The sequence below is a fragment of the Cherax quadricarinatus genome, chromosome 39, assembly GCF_038502225.1.
Source record: "Cherax quadricarinatus isolate ZL_2023a chromosome 39, ASM3850222v1, whole genome shotgun sequence".
Taxonomy (NCBI): domain Eukaryota; kingdom Metazoa; phylum Arthropoda; class Malacostraca; order Decapoda; family Parastacidae; genus Cherax; species Cherax quadricarinatus.
The window spans coordinates 13,288,673-13,312,094 of record NC_091330.1 but is presented as its reverse complement, the minus strand read 5'-3'; the positions used below and the strand labels follow the sequence as shown (position 1 = coordinate 13,312,094).

At 39.9% G+C, this 23,422-nt stretch overlaps 1 protein-coding gene across 1 annotated transcript in view; it reads right to left on the bottom strand.

The window, feature by feature from the left end:
- Positions 1–424: 424 nt before the first annotated feature.
- MED24 (mediator complex subunit 24) overlaps positions 425–23,422 on the bottom strand; it is a 91,829-nt gene continuing 68,831 nt past the window's right edge. Inside the window, exons 20-22 of the mRNA XM_053787597.2 lie at positions 15,701–15,804; positions 7,898–8,104; positions 425–6,100 (exon numbers count right to left, since the gene is read on the bottom strand). Coding sequence (XP_053643572.1) covers positions 5,747–6,100; positions 7,898–8,104; positions 15,701–15,804 — 665 coding nt within the window. The 3' untranslated portion in view covers positions 425–5,746. The remainder of the gene's footprint in view (positions 6,101–7,897; positions 8,105–15,700; positions 15,805–23,422) is intronic.

Sequence of the window (23,422 nt, the reverse complement as noted above, 5' to 3'; positions counted from 1 at the left end):
ACCCCGCCTCGGTGGGATACGGCCGGTGTGTTGAAAGGAAGAAAGAAATATTTTTTTTTTAGCACACTGGCCGATTCCCACCAAGGCAGGGTGGCCCGAAAAAGAAAAGCTTTCACCATCATTCACTCCATCACTGTCTTGCCAGAAGGGTGCTTTACACTACAGTTTTTAAACTGCAACATTAACACCCCTCCTTCAGAGTGCAGGCACTGTACTTCCCATCTCCAGGACTCAAGTCCGGCCTGCCGGTTTCCCTGAATCCCTTCATAAATGTTACTTTGCTCACACTCCAACAACACGTCAAGTATTAAAAACCATTTGTCTCCATTCACTCCTATCAAACACGCTCACACATGCCCGCTGGAAGTCCAAGCCCCTCACACACAAAACCTCCTTTACCCCCTCCCTCCAACCTTTCCTAGGCCGACCCCTACCCCGCCTTCCTTCCACTACAGACTGATACACTCTTGAAGTCATTCTGTTTCGCTCCATTCTCTCTACATGTCCGAACCACCTCAACAACCCTTCTTCAGCCCTCTGGACATCAGTTTTGGCAATCCTGCACCTCCTAACTTCCAAACTACGAATTCTCTGCATTATATTCACACCACACATTGCCCTCAGACATGACATCTCCACTGCCTCCAGCCTTCTCCTCGCTGCAACATTCATCACCCATGCTTCACACCCATATAAGAGTGTTGGTAAAACTATACTCTCATACATTCCCCTCTTTGCCTCCAAGGACAAAGTTCTTTGTCTCCACAGACTCCTAAGTGCACCATTCACCCTTTTCCCCTCATCAATTCTATGATTCACCTCATCTTTCATAGACCCATCTGCTGACACGTCCACTCCCAAATAACTGAATACATTCACCTCCTCCATACTCTCTCCCTCCAATCTGATATCCAATCTTTCATCACCTAATCTTTTTGTTATCCTCATAACCCTACTCTTTCCTGTATTCACTTTTAATTTTCTTCTTTTACATACCCTACCAAATTCATCCACCAACCTCTGCAACTTCTCTTCAGAATCTCCCAAGAGCACAGTGTCATCAGCAAAGAGCAACTGTGACAACTCCCACTTTATGTGATTCTTTATCTTTTAACTCCACACCTCTTGCCAAGACACGCTCATTTACTTCTCTTACAACCCCATCTATAAATATATTAAACAACCACGGTGATATCACACATCCTTGTCTAAGGCCTACTTTTACTGGGAAATAATCTCCCTCTTTCCTACATAATCTAACTTGAGCCTCACTATCCTCGTAAAAACTCTTCACTGCTTTCAGTAACCTACCTCCTATACCATACACCTGCAACATCTGCCACATTGCCCCCCTATCCACATTGTCATACGCCTTTTCCAAATCCATAAATGCCACAAAACTTCTTTAGCCTTATCTAAATACTGTTCACTTATATGTTTCACTGTAAACACCTGGTCCACACACCCCCTACCTTTCCTAAAGCCTCCTTGTTCATCTGCTATCCTATTCTCCGTCTTACTCTTAATTCTTTCAATAATAACTCTACCATACACTTTACCAGGTATACTTAACAGACTTATCCCCCTATAATTTTTGCACTTTCTTTTGTCCCCTTTGCCTTTATACAAAGGAACTCTGCATGCTCTCTGCCAATCTCTAGGTACCTTACCCTCTTCCATACATTTATTAAATAATAGCACCAACCACTCCAAAACTATATCCCTACCTGTTTTTAACATTTCTATCTTTATCCCATCAATACCAGCTGCCTTACCCCCTTTCATTTTACCTACTGCCTCATGAACTTCCCCCACACTCACAACTGACTCTTCCTCACTCCCACAAGATGCTATTCCTCCTTGCCCTATACATGAAATCACAGCTTCCCTATCTTCATCAACATTTAACAATTCCTCAAAATATTCCCTCCATCTTCCCAACACCTCTAACTCTCCATTTAATAACTCTCCTCTCCTATTTTTAACTGACAAATCCATTTGTTCTCTAGGCTTCCTCAACTTGTTAATCTCACTCCAAAACTTTTTCTTATTTTCAACAAAATTTGTTGATAACATCTCACCCACACTCTCATTTGCTCTCTTTTTACATTGCTTCACCACTCTCTTAACCTCTCTCTTTTTCTCCATATACTCTTCCCTCCTTGCATCACTTCTACTTTGTAAAATCATCTCATGTGCTAACTTTTTCTCCCTTACTACTCTCTTTACATTATCATTCCACCAATCGCTCCTCTTCGCTCCCACACCCACTTCCCTGTAACCACAAACTTCTGCTGAACACTCTAACACTACATTTTTAAACCTACCCCATACCTCTTTGACCCCATTGCCTATGCTCTCATTACCCCATCTATCCTTCAATAGCTGTTTATATCTTACCCTAACTGCCTCCTCTTTTAGTTTATAAACCTTCACCTCTCTCTTCCCTGATGCTTCTATTCTCCTTGTATCCTATCTACCTTTTACTCTAGGTGTAGCTACAACTAAGAAGTGATCTGATATATCTGTGGCCCCTCTATAAACATGTACATCCTGAAGTCTACTCAACAGTCTTTTATCTACTAATACATAATCCAACAAACTACTGTCATTTCGCCCTACATCATGTCTTGTATACTTATTTATCCTCTTTTTCTTAAAATATGTATTACCTGTAACTAAACCCCTTTCTATACAAAGTTCAATCAAAGGGCTCCCATTATCATTTACACCTGGTGCCCCAAACTTACCTACCACACCCTCTCTAAAAGTTTCTCCTACTTTAGCATTCAGGTCCCCTACCACAATTACTCTCTCACTTGGTTCAAAGGTTCCTATACATTCACTTAACATCTCCCAAAATCTCTCTCTCTCCTCTACATTCCTCTCTTCTCCAGGTGCACACACGCTTATTATGACCCACTTTTCGCATCCAACCTTTACTTTAATCCACATAATCCTTGAATTTACACATTCATATTACACTTATTATTATTACATTCTTGGTGGAGTGCTAAACTCGTAAAGGTTGTACAGCACCGAGGGAGTGGAAGGCATTCAGGCTTAATTCAAGAAATTGGAACACAGGTCCAATTACATACATGACACATAGGAATCAATTAAATTTTTACAACTGCCAAGCCAATGTACAAACGTGTGAAAAATAATCTTTTGTACCAATGTTTTTCTATGGGAATAACTCATTTTAAGTTGAAAAACCAGGAAAGCAACTCATTTTAAATTGGGATTTACTGTATAAGTGTTTTCTTATACAACTGAATTCCATTAACCTGAATGTTTTAAGATCAAGGATGGTGTGCCATAACTGAATTTATCAGTTATGATTAATGGCAAGTGTTTGCAGTTGGCTAACAATCTCCCAGACCATAAATCAATATCAGTCAACAAGCTTATACACAGTTTAAATACTGTACAGTACAATAATGTAAAAAAAAATACAGATTGGATATTTACCAATCCCTATCCAAATATGATACTCCAAGATTTGTCTTACAGAAAGAGTTATTTTGGCTTAAAAGAGGACCCAATTTGAAGTACTCAACACAGGATATCGAATTTTCAACTTAACTTGGTTCAGGTTAATGGGATTTGATTATACAGCCTCTCCTCACTTAACGACGTACTCGTTTACTGACAATTCGGACTTACGACAGGCTCCCTGACCAGTATGAATACCTAAATAATGTATATTAGAGCTGATTTCCTCTATTCTGTTTATTACAATATACAGTACACTACTGTATAAACATTTAAAAGTATACTAAAAATGTTATAAATGGTGCAAAGGTGACATTAAAACAATATCAAAGATGGTTGACACAAACCCACCACCATTATAGTATGCTCTTTGCTTAGCGATAAATTCATTTACCGACGTGATCTTACGAACAGATCTCCATCGTTAAATGAGGAGAGGCTGTTTTTAAGTTTTCTGAAAGTACTGAGCTATATGATCCCTTCAGGTTTAGTGCTTCCTTTTCGACAGTAATGATAGCCTTTATGCATTATTGCATTTATTAGTGTTATATATATTCCAAATGGTTAAGCTTTGCTAACTGTTTACCTAACCTAAAAAAGTGTGAAGAGATGATGGTTTAAATTAATAGTCATACCCCGCCCTATGTCATTAATTGGTTCTAAAAGATGTGACGTAACCTGGTTTTTGACGCAAACCAGACAAAATGCCTTAGAAATACCTTAAAATGATGACATACACCATAAAACTAGCATAAATGAAACTAAAGTAAAACTAGCAGAAACAACCTTAAAGAACACTAAAAATACATTTTAATCATATTTTTTAACCCTTTCAGGGTCGACAGGCCCTCTCAGAGACTTGTTCTCAGGGTTGCCCAAACTTCAAAAAAAAAAAAATTATTTTTTCTTATGAAAAGATAAGAGAATCTTCCCAATCACAATGACACCAAAAGTATGAAATTTGATGGAAAACTTATGGAATTATGCTCTTGTGAAGTTAGCGGTCTCAATGATGTTTACGCATCGGCGATTTTGCCCAATTTGAGCCCTATTTTCGGCCAATTCCACTGTACTAGTTGACAAAAATCATGAATATTTCGCCAGAACTCCATTTTTTCTATCGAATGAGTGCAAGAAACCACCCATTTACTGATTTCAACTATCCAATACAGTGGTTAGAATTTAGCAATTTTGCCAATTTCACACAAATTTCAAAACATGCCAATTTCCAAATAGGGTCCAGAATAAACAAGAAAGACATTCCTGGCACTAAAATGACACTTCCTCTGTTCATTAGTCACGTCCCAATGCCCCTCTTACATTCTTTTGCTTTCCACTTTGAATTGTTATTCTCACAAAAAGTAGAGATTTACTGTTATGCAGACTACTGCATTAGTGTAAAAAATGGTATAAATAATATCGGCACACTTGTGAAAGATTATTAGACTCACCAGTTGACGTGTATTGGATGCTTAGCATGATTTGTTTACTTTTGAATTTTGGTAAAAATCGAACATTTCTGCTACTTTGTGCTCAATTTCAAGGTACTTTTCATTGTAAAATCAATCAAAATCATCTCAACTTCTGTAATATATCTTCCATTCTATAGAATGAGACCAGGAAAACTAGAATACAACAATAAATACCATACGAAAATGCAGTGCAAAGTCGCTGTTTTAATCCAAAAACACGGTCAAAGTTTTTTTTTCTCATTATGCACTGTGTGCTGCAGGATTTTTTTTATACTGCGCACACTGATCACATAGACCCATTCTTTCATATGTAGGCCTACCACCTTTCTCTCACTAGATTTGAGGGCATTAGAATTTAGGCATACTAGTACGTCAAAAACCCTGGTGCGTAAGCCGTACTAGTACGGCCGAAACCCTGAAAGGGTTAAAGAATAATGAGCACAATTAAAAAAAATTATGATGCAGGTGACATTGCAGAGTGGAGTAAAGTCAGATGTAATGAGATTCACTGAACTGAAATTTACTATAGAAAAGTGGCATAATTGAGAATCTGATGCAGGTCGAAATGGCATAAAGCGGGTTATGACTGTGTATGGTAATGTATTATAAAACTAGCATTTGAGTTTGGAGGAGAGATAAACAGATGATATATCAGTGTTCAGACAACTTACTTATATCGCGACTCTTGAAATAGTAATAACACAATTGCAAACAAATTATGGATTCACTTGCCATGGATTCAAGCCCCTCCTGTTCTGTGATATGATTCAACTTACTTATATCACAAGTTCTAAGGCAGATTCATTGGCTAGGGTTAAATTATGCTGCACACACAAGAGCTTTGCTGCTGCTCTCCTTGCTCCAGCTGCTTGAGCTGGAGTCTGAGCACCTACAAAGTTGCCCACAAATTCTCTGGCAGTATCAGGTTGAGAAGGAGGCTTGGGTGCAGTGATAGCTAAGAGTTCTGCATAAGTGAATGCATCTGGTGGGGACAGAAGTGGCACTAAGTTTGGAAGAAGTGCTGGCGGAGTGAGAGTAAGAAGAGTGTGGCTGTATGGAGCAGCAATCAACTCGTGCAAAATGTTTACCACCAGTTGGGATACAGGACTCACCACTCCAGCACGGCTAACCTGAGAAAGGGAAAAAGAATATCCTGTACAGTATATAATCAATGGTTTTCATGTAAAATAAGTGAGCATTGATGAGCCAAATGGAGACAAAGGAAGCTAAAACTGAAAGGATAGTCCAAGATAGCTCTTACTGGGACCTAGAAAGGTGAGTGGAAGCATAAATGTACAACAGTTGTGTTCCTACGTAGTTACCAGGATATCTAGGTAAGTAAAAATAGGAAGGGCATCTGTCTAGCACTCAGCAGACAAAGGATCAAGAGCCTTGTTTGCACACAACAACAGATTAAGGGAAACTACCAGGAAATAAACAGAAGATTTATTTCAGACAAGTACAGGTTATGTGTATTAACCCTTTCACTATCAACACCCCACAAACTGAAAACCCCTCCTTCTGTGTCAGCATTATTAAAAAATAAAATAATTTTATTCTCCATGGGGAAGTGGAACAGAATTCTTCCTCTGTAAGCCATGCGTGTCGTAAGAGGCGACTAAAATGCCAGGAGCAAGGGGCTAGTAACCCCTTCTCCTGTATATATTACTAAATTTAAAAGGAGAAACTTTAGTTTTTTCTTTTGGGCCACCCCACCTCAGTGGGATACGGCTGGTGCGTTGAAAGAAGAAGAAGAAATAATTTTATTTTCTAAAATGGTACAAAATCTTTTTCTGTAGGTAATTACCCTAAAAATTCAATATCTGATGTAAACTTACGGAATTATGCAAGCGCAAAGTTGGAGGTTGGGACGCATTTTATGCAAGTGATTTTGCCCACTCTAAAGCCTATTTTATATGGCAATTCCAGTGCTTAAACTGCCCCAATTCCCGCCTACTTTGGTAGCATGCATAAAACTGCCCATTGAACTATTGGAACTGCCATGTTAAACACCTGAAAGTCAGTAATTTGACCAATTTTAAACATTTCATTAAATTCCAATTTAAAAACTAAATCCAAAACAAACACTGTGGACATTCCAGCCATTAATGCAACCTTCCCTCTGTTTATAAATCATGTCCTAAGGCTTCTCCAATGCAACACTTGCTCTCTATTTTGAATCTATCACACAAAAAAATTGAAGTTTCTCCCTATTTCTCATTCAATAATCCACAATACTTTTGGCTACCCCAATAATTGAAGTAAGCATAGTAAAACAAAATCCATAAAACAGATCAGGAGGGAAGGTCCTACCCATCCCTAGGAAAATCATTCAAAATCAATTATTTCTCCACTTCGAGGCCTGAAACCAAACAAAAATAATTTTAGTTTGCTAATACAGTGGACCCCCGGTTAACGATATTTTTTCACTCCAGAAGTATGTTCAGGTGCCAGTACTGACCGAATTTGTTCCCATAAGAAATATTGTGAAGTAGATTAGTCCATTTCAGACCCCCAAACATACACATACAAACGCACTTACATAAATACACTTACATAATTGGTCGCATTCGGAGGTAATCGTCATGCGGGGGTCCACTGTATATCTTCCAGTCCATCTATCAACACCAAGAGTCAATAAAACCATGAAAGTATCCCCTAGAAAATGCTACAGCTACTATTTTAATCCAACACAAGGTCAGAGGCTTGTTGTTCCCAATATGCACTGCATGGGGCAGGAATTTTTTTGATACTACATGTAACTACCACACAGATCCATTCTCTTATGCCTAGCCCAAAATTTGCCACTCACAGCAAATCTGAGGATGTTGCAAACTATACATACATCTACAGCACCAACATGTCCCACTGACATAGATCTACATGACCAGCAGAGAAAGGGTTAAAAAAAATGCATCATGAATTACCTGTGTCATGAGCATGAGTAGTGATTGGACAGCAACCAAGAGAGAGGTTCCATCTTTGGTCAATCCAGGTGTGCCTCTAGCAATAGCCAAGTCCACCGAGTGCAGTTGAAGGTTAGTCTCCAAGTCTTGTAATTCTCGGTCATGGTAAGTTCTTTTTCTGCTTATGTTACTTACACCTCCCACTACCAAGTTCACTGATGCTCCTGGCTGAAAGTTTAAAAATAATTAAATGTATGAAACCATATGAATTAAACAATATTGAAAAGAAAAAATTATTGAAAATAAATTACTGAAAAGTTTAATTTAGTAATCCTTAGAAATTTGTAATACTAAAGGAGGAGTAGCAATAATGTTGAAGTGATGCAAGGAGGGAAGAGTATATGGAGAAAAAGAGAGAGGTTAAGAGAGTGGTGAAGCAATGTAAAAAGAGAGCAAATGAGAGAGTGGGTGAGATGTTATCAACAAATTTTGTTGAAAATAAGAAAAAGTTTTGGAGTGAGATTAACAAGTTAAGAAAGCCTAGAGAACAAATGGATTTGTCAGTTAAAAATAGGAGAGGAGAGTTATTAAATGGAGAGTTAGAGGTATTGGGAAGATGGAGGGAATATTTTGAGGAATTGTTAAATGTTGATGAAGATAGGGAAGCTGTGATTTCGTGTATAGGGCAAGGAGGAATAACATCTTGTAGGAGTGAGGAAGAGCCAGTTGTGAGTGTGGGGGAAGTTCATGAGGCAGTAGGTAAAATGAAAGGGGGTAAGGCAGCCGGGATTGATGGGATAAAGATAGAAATGTTAAAAGCAGGTGGGGATATAGTTTTGGAGTGGTTGGTGCAATTATTTAATAAATGTATGGAAGAGGGTAAGGTACCTAGGGATTGGCAGAGAGCATGCATAGTTCCTTTGTATAAAGGCAAAGGGGATAAAAGAGAGTGCAAAAATTATAGGGGGATAAGTCTGTTGAGTGTACCTGGTAAAGTGTATGGTAGAGTTATAATTGAAAGAATTAAGAGTAAGACGGAGAATAGGATAGCAGATGAACAAGGAGGCTTTAGGAAAGGTAGGGGGTGTGTGGACCAGGTGTTTACAGTGAAACATATAAGTGAACAGTATTTAGATAAGGCTAAAGAGGTCTTTGTGGCATTTATGGATTTGGAAAAGGCGTATGACAGGGTGGATAGGGGGGCAATGTGGCAGATGTTGCAAGTGTATGGTGTAGGAGGTAGGTTACTGAAAGCAGTGAAGAGTTTTTACGAGGATAGTGAGGCTCAAGTTAGAGTATGTAGGAAAGAGGGAAATTTTTTCCCAGTAAAAGTAGGCCTTAGACAAGGATGTGTGATGTCACCGTGGTTGTTTAATATATTTATAGATGGGGTTGTAAGAGAAGTAAATGCGAGGGTCTTGGCAAGAGGCGTGGAGTTAAAAGATAAAGAATCACACACAAAGTGGGAGTTGTCACAGCTGCTCTTTGCTGATGACACTGTGCTCTTGGGAGATTCTGAAGAGAAGCTGCAGAGATTGGTGGATGAATTTGGTAGGGTGTGCAAAAGAAGAAAATTAAAGGTGAATACAGGAAAGAGTAAGGTTATGAGGATAACAAAAAGATTAGGTGATGAAAGATTGAATATCAGATTGGAGGGAGAGAGTATGGAGGAGGTGAACGTATTCAGATATTTGGGAGTGGACGTGTCAGCGGATGGGTCTATGAAAGATGAGGTGAATCATAGAATTGATGAGGGAAAAAGAGTGAGTGGTGCACTTAGGAGTCTGTGGAGACAAAGAACTTTGTCCTTGGAGGCAAAGAGGGGAATGTATGAGAGTATAGTTTTACCAACGCTCTTATATGGGTGTGAAGCGTGGGTGATGAATGTTGCAGCGAGGAGAAGGCTGGAGGCAGTGGAGATGTCATGTCTGAGGGCAATGTGTGGTGTGAATATAATGCAGAGAATTCGTAGTTTGGAAGTTAGGAGGAGGTGCGGGATTACCAAAACTGTTGTCCAGAGGGCTGAGGAAGGGTTGTTGAGGTGGTTCGGACATGTAGAGAGAATGGAGCGAAACAGAATAACTTCAAGAGTGTATCAGTCTGTAGTGGAAGGAAGGCGGGGTAGGGGTCGGCCTAGGAAGGGTTGGAGGGAGGGGGTAAAGGAGGTTTTGTGTGCGAGGGGCTTGGACTTCCAGCAGGCATGCGTGAGCGTGTTTGATAGGAGTGAATGGAGACAAATGGTTTTTAATACTTGACGTGCTGTTGGAGTGTGAGCAAAGTAACATTTATGAAGGGATTCAGGGAAACCGGCAGGCCGGACTTGAGTCCTGGAGATGGGAAGTACAGTGCCTGCACTCTGAAGGAGGGGTGTTAATGTTGCAGTTTAAAAACTGTAGTGTAAAGCACCCTTCTGGCAAGACAGTGATGGAGCGAATGATGGTGAAAGTTTTTCTTTTTCGGGCCACCCTGCCTTGGTGGGAATCGGCCAGTGTGATAATAAAAAAAAAAAATAAAAGATTTTGTGGAGTAAAATAAAGGTTGGATGTGAAAAGTGGATTATAGTAAGCATATATGCACCTGGAGAAGAGAGAAATGTAGAGGAGAGAGACAGATTTTAGGAAATGTTGAGTGAATGCATGGGGAGTTTTGAACGAAGTGTGAGAGTCCTTGTGGTTGGGGATTTCAATGCTAAAGTGGGTAAAAATGTTGTGGATGGAGTAGTAGGTAAATTTGGGGTGCCAGGGGTAAATGAAAATGGGGAGCCTTTAATTGACCTATGTGTAGAAAGAGGTTTGGTAATAAGTAATACATATTTTATGAAAAAGAGGATAAATAAATATACAAGGTATGGTGTAGCACGTAATGAAAGTAGTTTGTTAGATTATATATTGGTGGATAAAAGACTGATGGGTAGGCTCCAGGATGTACACGTTTATAGAGGGGCAACTGATATATCAGATCATTATTTAGTTGTAATAAGTGGTAGATGGGTCAAGAGGAAAATGGCAACAACAAGTAAGAGGGAGGTGAAAGTGTATAAACTAAAGGAGGAGGAAGTTTGGGTGAGATATAAGCAACTATTGGCAGAAAGGTAGGCGGGTGCAAGTATGAGTAGTGGGGGGGGGGAGGTGAAGAGGGTTGGAATAGTTTTAAAAATGCAATATTAGAATGTGGGACAGAAGTTTGTGGTTATAGGAGGGTGGGTACAGGAGGAAAGAGGAGTGATTGGTGGAATAATGAAGTAAATGGTGTGTTAAAAGAGAAAAAGGTAGCTTATGAGAGGTTTTTACAAAGCAGAAGTGTTATAAGAAGAGTACAGTATAAGGAGAGTAAAAGAAAAGTGAAGAAAGTGGTGAGAGATTGCAAAGGAGAGCAGATGATACAGTGGGAGAAGCACTGTCAAGAAATTTTAATGAAAATAAGAAAAATATTTGGAGTTAAACAAGTTAAGAAATCCTAGGGAACGAATGGATTTGTCAGTTAAAAATAGAGTAGGGGAGATAGTAGATGGGGAGATGGAGGTATTGGGTAGATGGCAAGAATATTTTGAGGAACTTTTAACCCATAAACGGTCCAAACGTATATATACGTTTTTACCGCTAGTGCCCCAATCGTATATATATACGTTTTATTTTCCTGCCTTCAAATTTGGCATGATTGGCCTGAAATGCCTTGGCAGCATAGAATGGGTTCTAACACTCAGTGTGCATGGTATTAAAAAAATCTGGGACCACTTAGTACCTTGTGAGAGCACCATTTCAAATGAGCACCAGCTAGAGCAAACAGAGCAGCAAACACCTTGGATTCACTGATGTCATGTAGTATTAACACTCCCATTTTAAGAGGAAAGTGATTTTGACCCTGAGTTTAGTGGCTTTGAGGTATATGTGGCCAAAAGTGGTCGAGGAAATATAAAAAAAAAACTCGATAATAACCCATGTGCAATATTTGCGCAACACCCTTTCAGAAAGTCTTATAACCTATGCCCTAAGTAAAGAGAAACAATTCTGGCTGGCTGGCTGGCTGGCTGGCTGGCTGGCTGGCTGGCTGGCTGGCTGGCTGCCTGGCTGGCTGCCTGGCTGGCTGGCTGGCTGGCTGGCTGGCTGGCTGCCTGGCTGGCTGGCTGGCTGGCTAGCTGGCTGGCTAGCTGGCTGGCCAGCTGTATGGCAGCCAGCTGTGTGGCTGGCCAGCTGCTGGCAGCCTGGCTCTATCTCCATTTGTCTGTTTGTATCTATGTCTATCTCTGTCTGTCTCTCTGTCTGCCTCTGTCTATCTTTGTCTGTATCTGTCTCTGTCTATCCCTGTCTATCTCTGTCACTGTCTATCTCTTTCTATCTGTTTGTCTATCTCTGTCTCACAGGTACACATAAATACAAGTATACATAGTGTAAATTACCTAGGATAACCCCAAAAATCCAGACAAAGTGCTATACTCTGCTTGAAGATATGAGTAAACGTGATGACCCAGTCTTGTGGCTCTCTCTGAGAAAGAGAGCTAGACAGATAGACAGATAGACAGGGAGCTTGACAAACAAGTAGACAGACATGTTTGTGTACCAGCGAAAACAAAGCAGGCCCTAATCTTTTCTTATCAAGTCTTATCACTGCACCCTTGCCAATGCTCATCAAACGTCAGCTCTTCTCAAATGTTATCTCATCTTATCACGTCACTATCAGGGGCGGACTTTGTTTTTCATGCTTCAAGGGAACTTGTTATTTTAATATTATTACATATTCTTCTTCTCCTCCTCCTCCTCCTCCTTCTCATTCTCCTTCCCATTCTCCTTCTCCTCCTCCTCCTCCTCCTCCTCATTATTATTATACATTTCCACATATCCAAAACATTGCTGGGACCTATAAATACTTTGTATATATTCCAAGACAATAGTAAATGACCAAGGCAGGTGTAAATGTCCACCTGTCAATGTGTTTGTGACAATGTGAGTACAATTTCAGTACCTAATACTAGTGTCAGAACAAAGATTAGTTATGAAATGACAAGAACTACTATAAATTGTAATTATCAGAACATAAAAATTATATAAAATAATATGAAAAATGGAAAAAAAGATATATCGGCAACACTTCTGCAAGCAGCAGCACTCCATGTACTGACCCTAAAATTTTTATTTTTGTCCTATAACAATTAGAAAAATGTGCTCTCTCTTTCAATAAAACAAAAACAATTTTTTTATTTTTCAAAATATTCAGGGCACTGGGGTAGTGAACGTATATATACGTTTGAACCGTTTACGGGTTAAATGTCGATGAAGAAAGGGAGGCGGTAATTTCATGCACTGGCCAGGGAGGTATACCATCTATTAGGAGTGAAGAAGAGCAGGATATGAGTGTGGGAGAGGTACGTGAGGCATTACATAGAATGAAAGGGGGTAAAGCAGCTGGAACTGACGGGATCATGACAGAAATGTTAAAAGCAGGGGGGGATATAGTGTTGGAGTGGTTGGTATTTTTGTTTAATAAATGTATGATTGTTATTTTCATATAGTCAGACTTCAGTCCTGGAAATGGGAAGTACAATGCCTGCACTTTAAAGGAGGGGTTTGGGATATTGGCAGTTTGGAGGGATATGTTGTGTATCTTTATACGTATATCCTTCTAAACTGTTGCATTCTGAGCACCTCTGCAAAAACAGTGATTATGTGTGAGTGTGGTGAAAGTGTTGAATGATGATGAAAGCATTTTCTTTTTGGGGATTTTCTTTCTTTTTTGGGTCACACTGCCTCGGTGGGAGACGGCCAACTTGTTGAAAAAAAAAAAAAATGAATGAAAGAGGGGAAGGTACCTAGGGATTGGCAGAGAGCATGTATAGTCCCTTTATATAAAGGGAAGGGGGACAAAAGAGATTGTAAAAATTATAGAGAAATAAGTATACCAGGAAAAGTCTACGGTAGGGTTATTACTGAAAGAATTAGAGGTAAGACAGAATGCAGGATTGCGGATGAGCAAGGCAGTTTTAGAGTGGGTAGGGGATGTGTAGATCAAGTGTTTATGTTGAAGCATATATGTAAACAGTATTTAGATAAAGGTAGGGAAGTTTTTATTGCATTTATGGATTTAGAAAAGGCATATCATAAGAGTGGATAGGGGAGCAATGTGGCAGATGTTGCAAGTATATGGAATAGGTGGTAAGTTACTAAATGCTGTAAAGAGTTTTTATGAGGATAGTGAGGGTCAGGTTAGGGTGTGTAGAAGAGAGGGAGACTACTTCCTGGTAAAAGTAGGTCTTAGACAAGGATGTGTAATGTCACCATGGTTGTTTAATATATTTATAGAGGGGGTTGTAAAAGAAGTAAATGCTAGGGTGTTCGGGAGAGGGGTGGGATTAAATTATGGGGAATCAAATACAAAATGGGAATTGACATAGAAATGAACATAGAAAAGAGTAAGGTGATGAGGGTATCAAATGATTTAGATAAAGAAAAACTGGATATCAAATTGGGGAGGAGTATGGAAGTGAATGTTTTCAGATATTTGGGAGTTGACGTGTCAGCAGATGAATTTATGAAGGATGAGGTTAATCGTTGAATTAATGAAGGAAAAAAGGCTAGTGGTGCGTTGAGGTATATGTGGAGACAAAAAAAGTCATCTATGGAGGCAAAGAAGGGAATGTATGAAAGCATAGTAGTACCAACACTCTTATATGGGCATGAAGCTTGGGTTGTAAATGCTGCAGTGAGTAAGTGGTTGGAGGCAGTGGAGATGTCCTGTCTAAGGGCAACGTGTGGTGTAAATATTATGCAGAAAATTCGGAGTGTGGAAATTAGGAGAAGGTGTGGAGTTAATAAAAGTATTAGTCAGCGGGCTGAAGAACGGTTCTTGAGGTGGTTTGGTCATTTAGAGAGAATGGATCAAAGTAGAATGACATGGAGAGTGTATAAATCTGTAGGGGAAGGCAGGCGTGGTAGGGTCGTCCTCGAAAAGGTTGGAGGGAGGGGGTAAAGGTTTTGTGGGCGAAGGCCTTGGACTTCCAGCAAGCGTGCATGAGCGTGTTAGATAGGAGCGAATGGAGACGAATAGTATTTGGGACATGGCGAGCTGTTGGAGTATGAGCAGGGTAATATTTAGTGAAGGGATTCAGGGGAACCGGATATTTTCATACACCCGGACTTGAGTCCTGGAAATGGGAAGTACAATGCCTGCACTTTAAAGGAGGGGTTTGGGATATTGGCAGTTTGGAGAGATATGTTGTGTATCTTTATACGTATATGCTTCTAAGCTGTTGTATTCTGAGCACCTCTGTAAAAATAGTGATTATGTGTGAGTGAGGTGAAAATGTTGAATGATGATGAAAGTATTTTCTTTTTGGGGATTTTCTTTCTTTTTGGGTCACCCTGCCTCGGTGGGAGATGGCCGACTTGTTAAAAAAAAAAAAAAAAAAAATTGCAAATTTTACAAATTAGCAGCCTTTTTTTGTGAAGATCTGTGAATAGTTTCTAAAATTTAGAAGATACAATTATTTCATTATGGTAATTTTTCTAATGTGTATATTTGATAGAAGATTGATTTTCATTAGGGCCACAGAATCTGAAATGTCTTAATTTTTCTATAGCAAAATTTTTTATTTTTTACTCATATCTGACACTATTGTTAACAAATATAACTGAACCCCAAATTTGCATGCACTGATTATCCAACAATGGCTATGATTATTCACATGGAAGGAAAATTTGGAGGAGAATCATATTTTTGGCATTTCTTCTACCACGGAAATTATTATAGGTCTATTTCAATGAATATTTGGCAGTTGTACTGTAAAATTAAAAAGCAAATTGATCTCAAAGTTGCAATTATGTTAATACTAACCTCGGATTTGACAGGGGCTTGCTGGACTGCTAACCAAGCAGATATGATCATCATAACAGTCAGGCGAGCCAAAGCCTCTGTTCGTTGCTTGCTTATTAACTCTCCTAAAAAAGGAAATTTTTGAAAACATTTAAACATCTAGTTTTAACAGTTCAAATTTAAATAACTGTATTCAGCATGTTGCATTATGGATCATGTGTGTCCATTAACTCAAAAACTGTCTGCTGTCTTTTAATAAATTCTTGATTATTAGTACTATAGCGTTTTCACAATAAGCACTAAATATGTACGAGTCATCCAGCAATGAAAAAAATTCTCTGGTAAGCACATGCATGTACAGTAGGGCCCCGCTTTTCGGCGTTTCGCCTTATGGCATTCCGCTAATACAGCGATCTCAAATTATGACCAAAACTTTCTATACGGCAAGTGGTCTTTCAAATACGGTGCGCGCCATCTGGTTTGTTTACATTCTCCATGAGCACATCTCTCTATTATGTAATAATAATCGCTCTTGGGCACATTAAATGTCTAATTTTACATCAATATAGACATTTTCATTAATCCATTATATTTTCTTCAAAATTATATAAGAAACATGTTACATAACATATGAACATTTTATGTTTAAATACTAAGGTGTGGTAGCCAAGCGGAGGGAAAACATAACGTCACTCCCCTTAATACATAATGCTTTTGTTTACAATTCTCGGAATGAATTATTCATTAGTTTTTACAAAGTTTTTACAAAGTAGAAGTGATGCAAGAAGGGAAGAGTATATGGAGAAAAAGAGAGAGGTTAAGAGAGTGGTGAAGCAATGTAAAAAGAGAGCAAATGAGAGAGTGGGTGAGATGTTATCAACAAATTTTGTTGAAAATAAGAAAAAGTTTTGGAGTGAGATTAACAAGTTAAGAAAGCCTAGAGAACAAATGGATTTGTCAGTTAAAAATAGGAGAGGAGAGTTATTAAATGGAGAGTTAGAGGTATTGGGAAGATGGAGGGAATATTTTGAGGAATTGTTAAATGTTGATGAAGATAGGGAAGCTGTGATTTCGTGTATAGGGCAAGGAGGAACAACATCTTGTAGGAGTGAGGAAGAGCCAGTTGTGAGTGTGGGGGAAGTTCGTGAGGCAGTAGGTAAAATGAAAGGGGGTAAGGCAGCCGGGATTGATGGGATAAAGATTGAAATGTTAAAAGCAGGTGGGGATATAGTTTTGGAGTGGTTGGTGCAATTATTTAATAAATGTATGGAAGAGGGTAAGGTACCTAGGGATTGGCAGAGAGCATGCATAGTTCCTTTGTATAAAGGCAAAGGGGATAAAAGAGAGTGCAAAAATTATAAGGGGATAAGTCTGTTGAGTATACCTGGCAAAGTGTATGGTAGAGTTATTATTGAAAGAATTAAGAGTAAGGCGGAGAATAGGATAGCAGATGAACAAGGAGGCTTTAGGAAAGGTAGGGGGTGTGTGGACCAGGTGTTTACAGTGAAACATATAAGTGAACAGTATTTAGATAAGGCTAAAGAGGTCTTTGTGGCATTTATGGATTTGGAAAAGGCATATGACAGGGTGGACAGGGGGGCAATGTGGCAGATGTTGCAGGTGTATGGTGTAGGAGGTAGGTTACTGAAAGCAGTGAAGAGATTTTACGAGGATAGTGAGGCTCAAGTTAGAGTATGTAGGAAAGAGGGAAATTATTTCCCAGTAAAAGTAGGCTTTAGACAAGGATGTGTGATGTCACCGTGGTTGTTTAATATATTTATAGATGGGGTTGTAAGAGAAGTAAATGCGAGGGTCTTGGCAAGAGGCGTGGAGTTAAAAGATAAAGAATCACACATAAAGTGGGAGTTGTCACAGTTGCTCTTTGCTGATGACACTGTGCTCTTGGGAGATTCTGAAGAGAAGTTGCAGAGATTGGTGGATGAATTTGGTAGGGTGTGCAAAAGAAGAAAATTAAAAGTGAATACAGGAAAGAGTAAGGTTATGAGGATAAACAAAAAGATTAGGTGATGAAAGATTGGATATCAGATTGGAGGGAGAGAGTATGGAGGAGGTGAATGTATTCAGATATTTGGGAGTGGACGTGTCAGCAGATGGGTCTATGAAAGATGAGATGAATCATAGAATTGATGAGGGGAAAAGGGTGAGTGGTGCACTTAGGAGTCTGTGGAGACAAAGAACTTTGTCCTTGGAGGCAAAGAGGGGAATGTATGAGAGTATAGTTTTACCAACGCTCTTATATGGGTGTGAAGCATGGGTGATGAATGTTGCAGCGAGGAGAAGGCTGGAGGCAGTGGAGATGTCATGTCTGAGAGCAATGTGTGGTGTGAATATAATGCAGAGAATTCGTAGTTTGGAAGTTAGGAGGAGGTGCGGGATTACCAAAACTGTTGTCCAGAGGGCTGAGGAAGGGTTGTTGAGGTGGTTCGGACATGTGGAGAGAATGGAGCGAAACAGAATAACTTCAAGAGTGTATCAGTCTGTAGTGGAAGGAAGGCGGGGTAGGGGTCGGCCTAGGAAAGGTTGGAGGGAGGGGGTAAAGGAGGTTTTGTGTGCGAGGGGCTTGGACTTCCAGCAGGCATGCGTGAGCGTGTTTGATAGGAGTGAATGGAGACAAATGGTTTTTAATACTTTACGTGCTGTTGGAGTGTGAGCAAAGTAACATTTATGAAGGGGTTCAGGGAAACCGGCAGGCCGGACTTTAGTCCTGGAGATGGGAAGTACAGTGCCTGCACTCTGAAGGAGGGGTGTTAATGTTGCAGTTTAAAAACTGTAGTGTAAAGCACCCTTCTGGCAAGACAGTGATGGAGTGAATGATGGTGAGAGTTTTTCTTTTTCGGGCCACCCTGCCTTGGTGGGAATCGGCCAGTGTGATAATAAAATAATATTGTTTATGATGGCATCTAAAGGTAGCTAAACTCGGTGAACATGGTACGTCAATGGTAATAATGTCTCTGGGTCACATTAAATATCGTGTAGCTATGTAGGCAGGTGTAGGTAACGTCACCATGGTTGTTTAATATATTTATAGATGGGGTTGTAAAGGAAGTAAATGCTAGGGTGTTCGGGAGAGGGGTGGGATTAAATTTTGGGGAATCAAATTCAAAATGGGAATTGACACAGTTACTTTTTGCTGATGATACTGTGCTTATGGGAGATTCTAAAGAAAAATTGCAAAGGTTAGTGGATGAGTTTGGGAATGTGTGTAAAGGTAGAAAGTTGAAAGTGAACATAGAAAAGAGTAAGGTGATGAGGGTGTCAAATGATTTAGATAAAGAAAAATTGGATATCAAATTGGGGAGGAGGAGTATGGAAGAAGTGAATGTTTTCAGATACTTGGGAGTTGACGTGTCGGCGGATGGATTTATGAAGGATGAGGTTAATCATAGAATTGATGAGGGAAAAAAGGTGAGTGGTGCGTTGAGGTATATGTGGAGTCAAAAAACGAGTCATCCAGTGAATGTTTTCAGATACTTGTTTTTCAGAAGTGAATGTTTTCAGATACTTGGGAGTTGACGTGTCGGCGGATGGATTTATGAAGGATGAGGTTAATCATAGAATTGATGAGGGAAAAAAGGTGAGTGGTGCGTTGAGGTATATGTGGAGTCAAAAAACGTTATCTATGGAGGCAAAGAAGGGAATGTATGAAAGTATTGTAGTACCAACACTCTTATATGGGTGTGAAGCTTGGGTGGTAAATGCAGCAGCGAGGAGACGGTTGGAGGCAGTGGAGATGTCCTGTTTAAGGGCAATGTGTGATGTAAATATTATGCAGAAAATTCGGAGTGTGGAAATAAGGAAAAGGTGTGGAGTTAATAAAAGTATTAGTCAGAGGGCAGAAGAGGGGTTGTTGAGGTGGTTTGGTCATTTAGAGAGAATGGATCAAAGTAGAATGACATGGAAAGCATATAAATCTATAGGGGAAGGAAGGCGGGGTAGGGGTCGTCCTCGAAAGGGTTGGAGAGAGGGGGTAAAGGAGGTTTTGTGGGCAAGGGGCTTGGACTTCCAGCAAGCGTGTGTGAGCGTGTTAGATAGGAGTGAATGGAGACGAATGGTACTTGGGACCTGACGATCTGTTGGAGTGTGAGCAGGGTAATATTTAGTGAAGGGATTCAGGGAAACCGGTTATTTTCATATAGTCGGACTTGAGTCCTGGAAATGGGAAGTACAATGCTTGCACTTTAAAGGAGGGGTTTGGGATATTGGCAGTTTGGAGGGATATGTTGTGTATCTTTATATGTGTATGCTTCTAAACTGTTGTATTCTGAGCACCTCTGCAAAAACAGTGATAATGTGCGCGTGTGGTGAAAGTGTTGAATGATGATGAAAGTATTTTCTTTTCGGGGATTTTCTTTCTTTTTTGGGTCACCCTGCCTCGGTGGGAGACGGCCGACTTGTTGAGAAAAAAAAAAATAATAATAATAATAATCACAACAGCAAAGTCGCTGTTTTAACCCTTAAACGGTCCAATCGTATATATATGTTCTCTCACAGAGTGCCCTGAATTTTTTGAGAAAAAAAATAGTTTTTTTAATAAGAAAAAAGAGCATATGGTACCTAGGCATCCCCAATTTTTTTTCATATGGCACACAGTGAGTGCACACACCCATTCTCTCATGTCTAGGTGACTGAGGCTTATCGTGGCAATGTTGAATGGCTGACAAAGGAAACGTATATATATGTTTGGGGAGCTACGCGAGAGCATATATATACGTTTGGACCGTTTAAGGGTTAAACCAAAAACACGGTCTAAGTTTTTTTTTCTCATTATGCACTGTGTGCTGCAGGATTTTTTTTATACTGTACACACTGACCCCATAGACCCATTCTTTCATATGTAGGCCTACCAGCTTTCTCTCGCTAGATCTGAAGGCACTAGAATTTAGGCATCCTAGTATGTCAATAACCCTGGTGCATAAGCCATACTAGTACGTCGGAAACCCTGAAAGGGTTAAATATCATATAAAACGTTAATATAGACATTTTGCTTATTTTTTTTTTTTTATTATTATCACACTGGCCGATTCCCACCAAGGCAGGGTGGCCCGAAAAAGAAAAACTTTCACCATCATTCACTCCATCACTGTCTTGCCAGAAGGGTGCTTTACACTACAGTTTTTAAACTGCAACATTAACACCCCTCCTTCAGAGTGCAGGCACTGAACTTCCCATCTCCAGGACTCAAGTCCGGCCTGCCGGTTTCCCTGAACCCCTTCATAAATGTTACTTTGCTCACACTCCAACAGCACATCAAGTATTAAAAACCATTTGTCTCCATTCACTCCTATCAAACACGCTCACACATGCCTGCTGGAAGTCCAAGCCCCTCGCACACAAAACCTCCTTTACCCCCTCCCTCCAACCTTTCCTAGGCCGACCCCTACCCCGCCTTCCTTCCACTACAGACTGATACACTCTTGAAGTCACTCTGTTTCGCTCCATTCTCTCTACATGTGCAAACCACCTCAACAACCCTTCCTCAGCCCTCTGGACAACAGTTTTGGTAATCCCGCACCTCCTCCTAACTTCCAAACTACGAATTCTCTGCATTATATTCACACCACACATTGCTCTCAGACATGACATCTCCACTGCCTCCAGCCTTCTCCTCGCTGCAACATTCATCACCCGTGCTTCACACCCATATAAGAGCGTTGGTAAAACTATACTCTCATACATTCCCCTCTTTGCCTCCAAGGACAAAGTTCTTTGTCTCCACAGACTCCTAAGTGCACCACTCACCCTTTTCCCCTCATCAATTCTATGATTCACCTCATCTTTCATAGACCCATCCGCTGACACGTCCACTCACAAATATCTGAATACATTCACATCCTCCATACTCTCTCCCTCCAATCTGATATCCAATCTTTCATCACCTAATCTTTTTGTTATCCTCATAACCTTACTCTTTCCTGTATTCACTTTTAATTTTCTTCTTTTGCACACCCTACCAAATTCATCCACCAATCTCTGCAACTTCTCTTCAGAATCTCCCAAGAGCACAGTGTCATCAGCAAAGAGCAACTGTGACAACTCCCACTTTATGTGTGATTATTTATCTTTTAACTCCACGCCTCTTTCCAAGACACTCGCATTTACTTCTCTTACAAGCCCATCTATAAATATATTAAACAACCACGGTGACATCACACATCCATGTCTAAGGCCTACTTTTACTGGGAAATAATTTCCCTCTTTCCTACATACTCTAACTTGAGCCTCACTATCCTCGTAAAAACTCTTCACTGCTTTCAGTAATCTACCTCCTACACCATACACCTGCAACATCTGCCACATTGCCCCCCTATCCACCCTGTCATACGCCTTTTCCAAATCCATAAATGCCACAAAGACCTCTTTAGCCTTATCTAAATACTGTTCACTTATATGTTTCACTGTAAACACCTGGTCCACACACCCCTACCTTTCCTAAAGCCTCCTTGTTCATCTGCTATCCTATTCTCCGTCTTACTCTTAATTCCTTCAATAATAACTCTACCATACACTTTACCAAGTATACTCAACAGACTTATCCCCCTATAATTTTTGCACTCTCTTTTGTCCCCTTTGCCTTTATACAAAGGAACTATGCATGCTCTCTGCCAATCCCTAGGTACCTTACCCTCTTCCATACATTTATTAAATAATTGTACCAACCACTCCAAAACTATATCCCCACCTGCTTTTAACATTTCTATCTTTATCCCATCAATCCCGGCTGCCTTACCCCCTTTCATTTTACCTACTGCCTCACGAACTTCCCCCACACTCACAACTGGCTCTTCCTCACTCCTACAAGATGTTATTCCTCCTTGCCCTATACACGAAATCACAGCTTCCCTATCTTCATCAACATTTAACAATTCCTCAAAATATTCCCTCCATCTTCCCAATACCTCTAACTCTCCATTTAATAACTCTCCTCTTCTATTTTTAACTGACAAATCCATTTGTTCTCTAGGCTTCCTTAACTTGTTAATCTCACTCCAAAACTTTTTCTTATTTTCAACAAAATTTGTTGATAACATCTCACCCACTCTCTCATTTGCTCTCTTTTTACATTGCTTCACCACTCTCTTAACCTCTCTCTTTTTCTCTGTATACTCTTCCCTCCTTGCATCACTTCTACTTTGTAAAAACTTCTCATATGCTAACTTTTTCTCCCTTACTAATCTCTTTACATCATCATTCCACCAATCGCTCCTCTTCCCTCCCGCACCCACTTTCCTGTAACCACAAACTTCTGCTGAACACTCTAACACTACATTTTTAAACCTACCCCATACCTCTTCGACCCCATTGCCTATGCTCTCATTAGCCCATCTATCCTCCAATAGCTGTTTATATCTTACCCTAACTGCCTCCTCTTTTAGTTTATAAACCTTCACCTCTCTCTTCCCTGATGCTTCTATTCTTCTTGTATCCCATCTACCTTTTACTCTCAGTGTAGCTACAACTAGAAAGTGATCTGATATATCTGTGGCCCCTCTATAAACATGTACATCCTGAAGTCTACTCAACAGTCTTTTATCTACCAATACATAATCCAACAAACTACTGTCATTTTGCCCTACATCATATCTTGTATACTTATTTATCCTCTTTTTCTTAAAATATGTATTATCTATAACTAAACCCCTTTCTATACAAAGTTCAATCAACGGGCTCCCATTATCATTTACACCTGGCACCCCAAACTTACCTACCACACCCTCTCTAAAA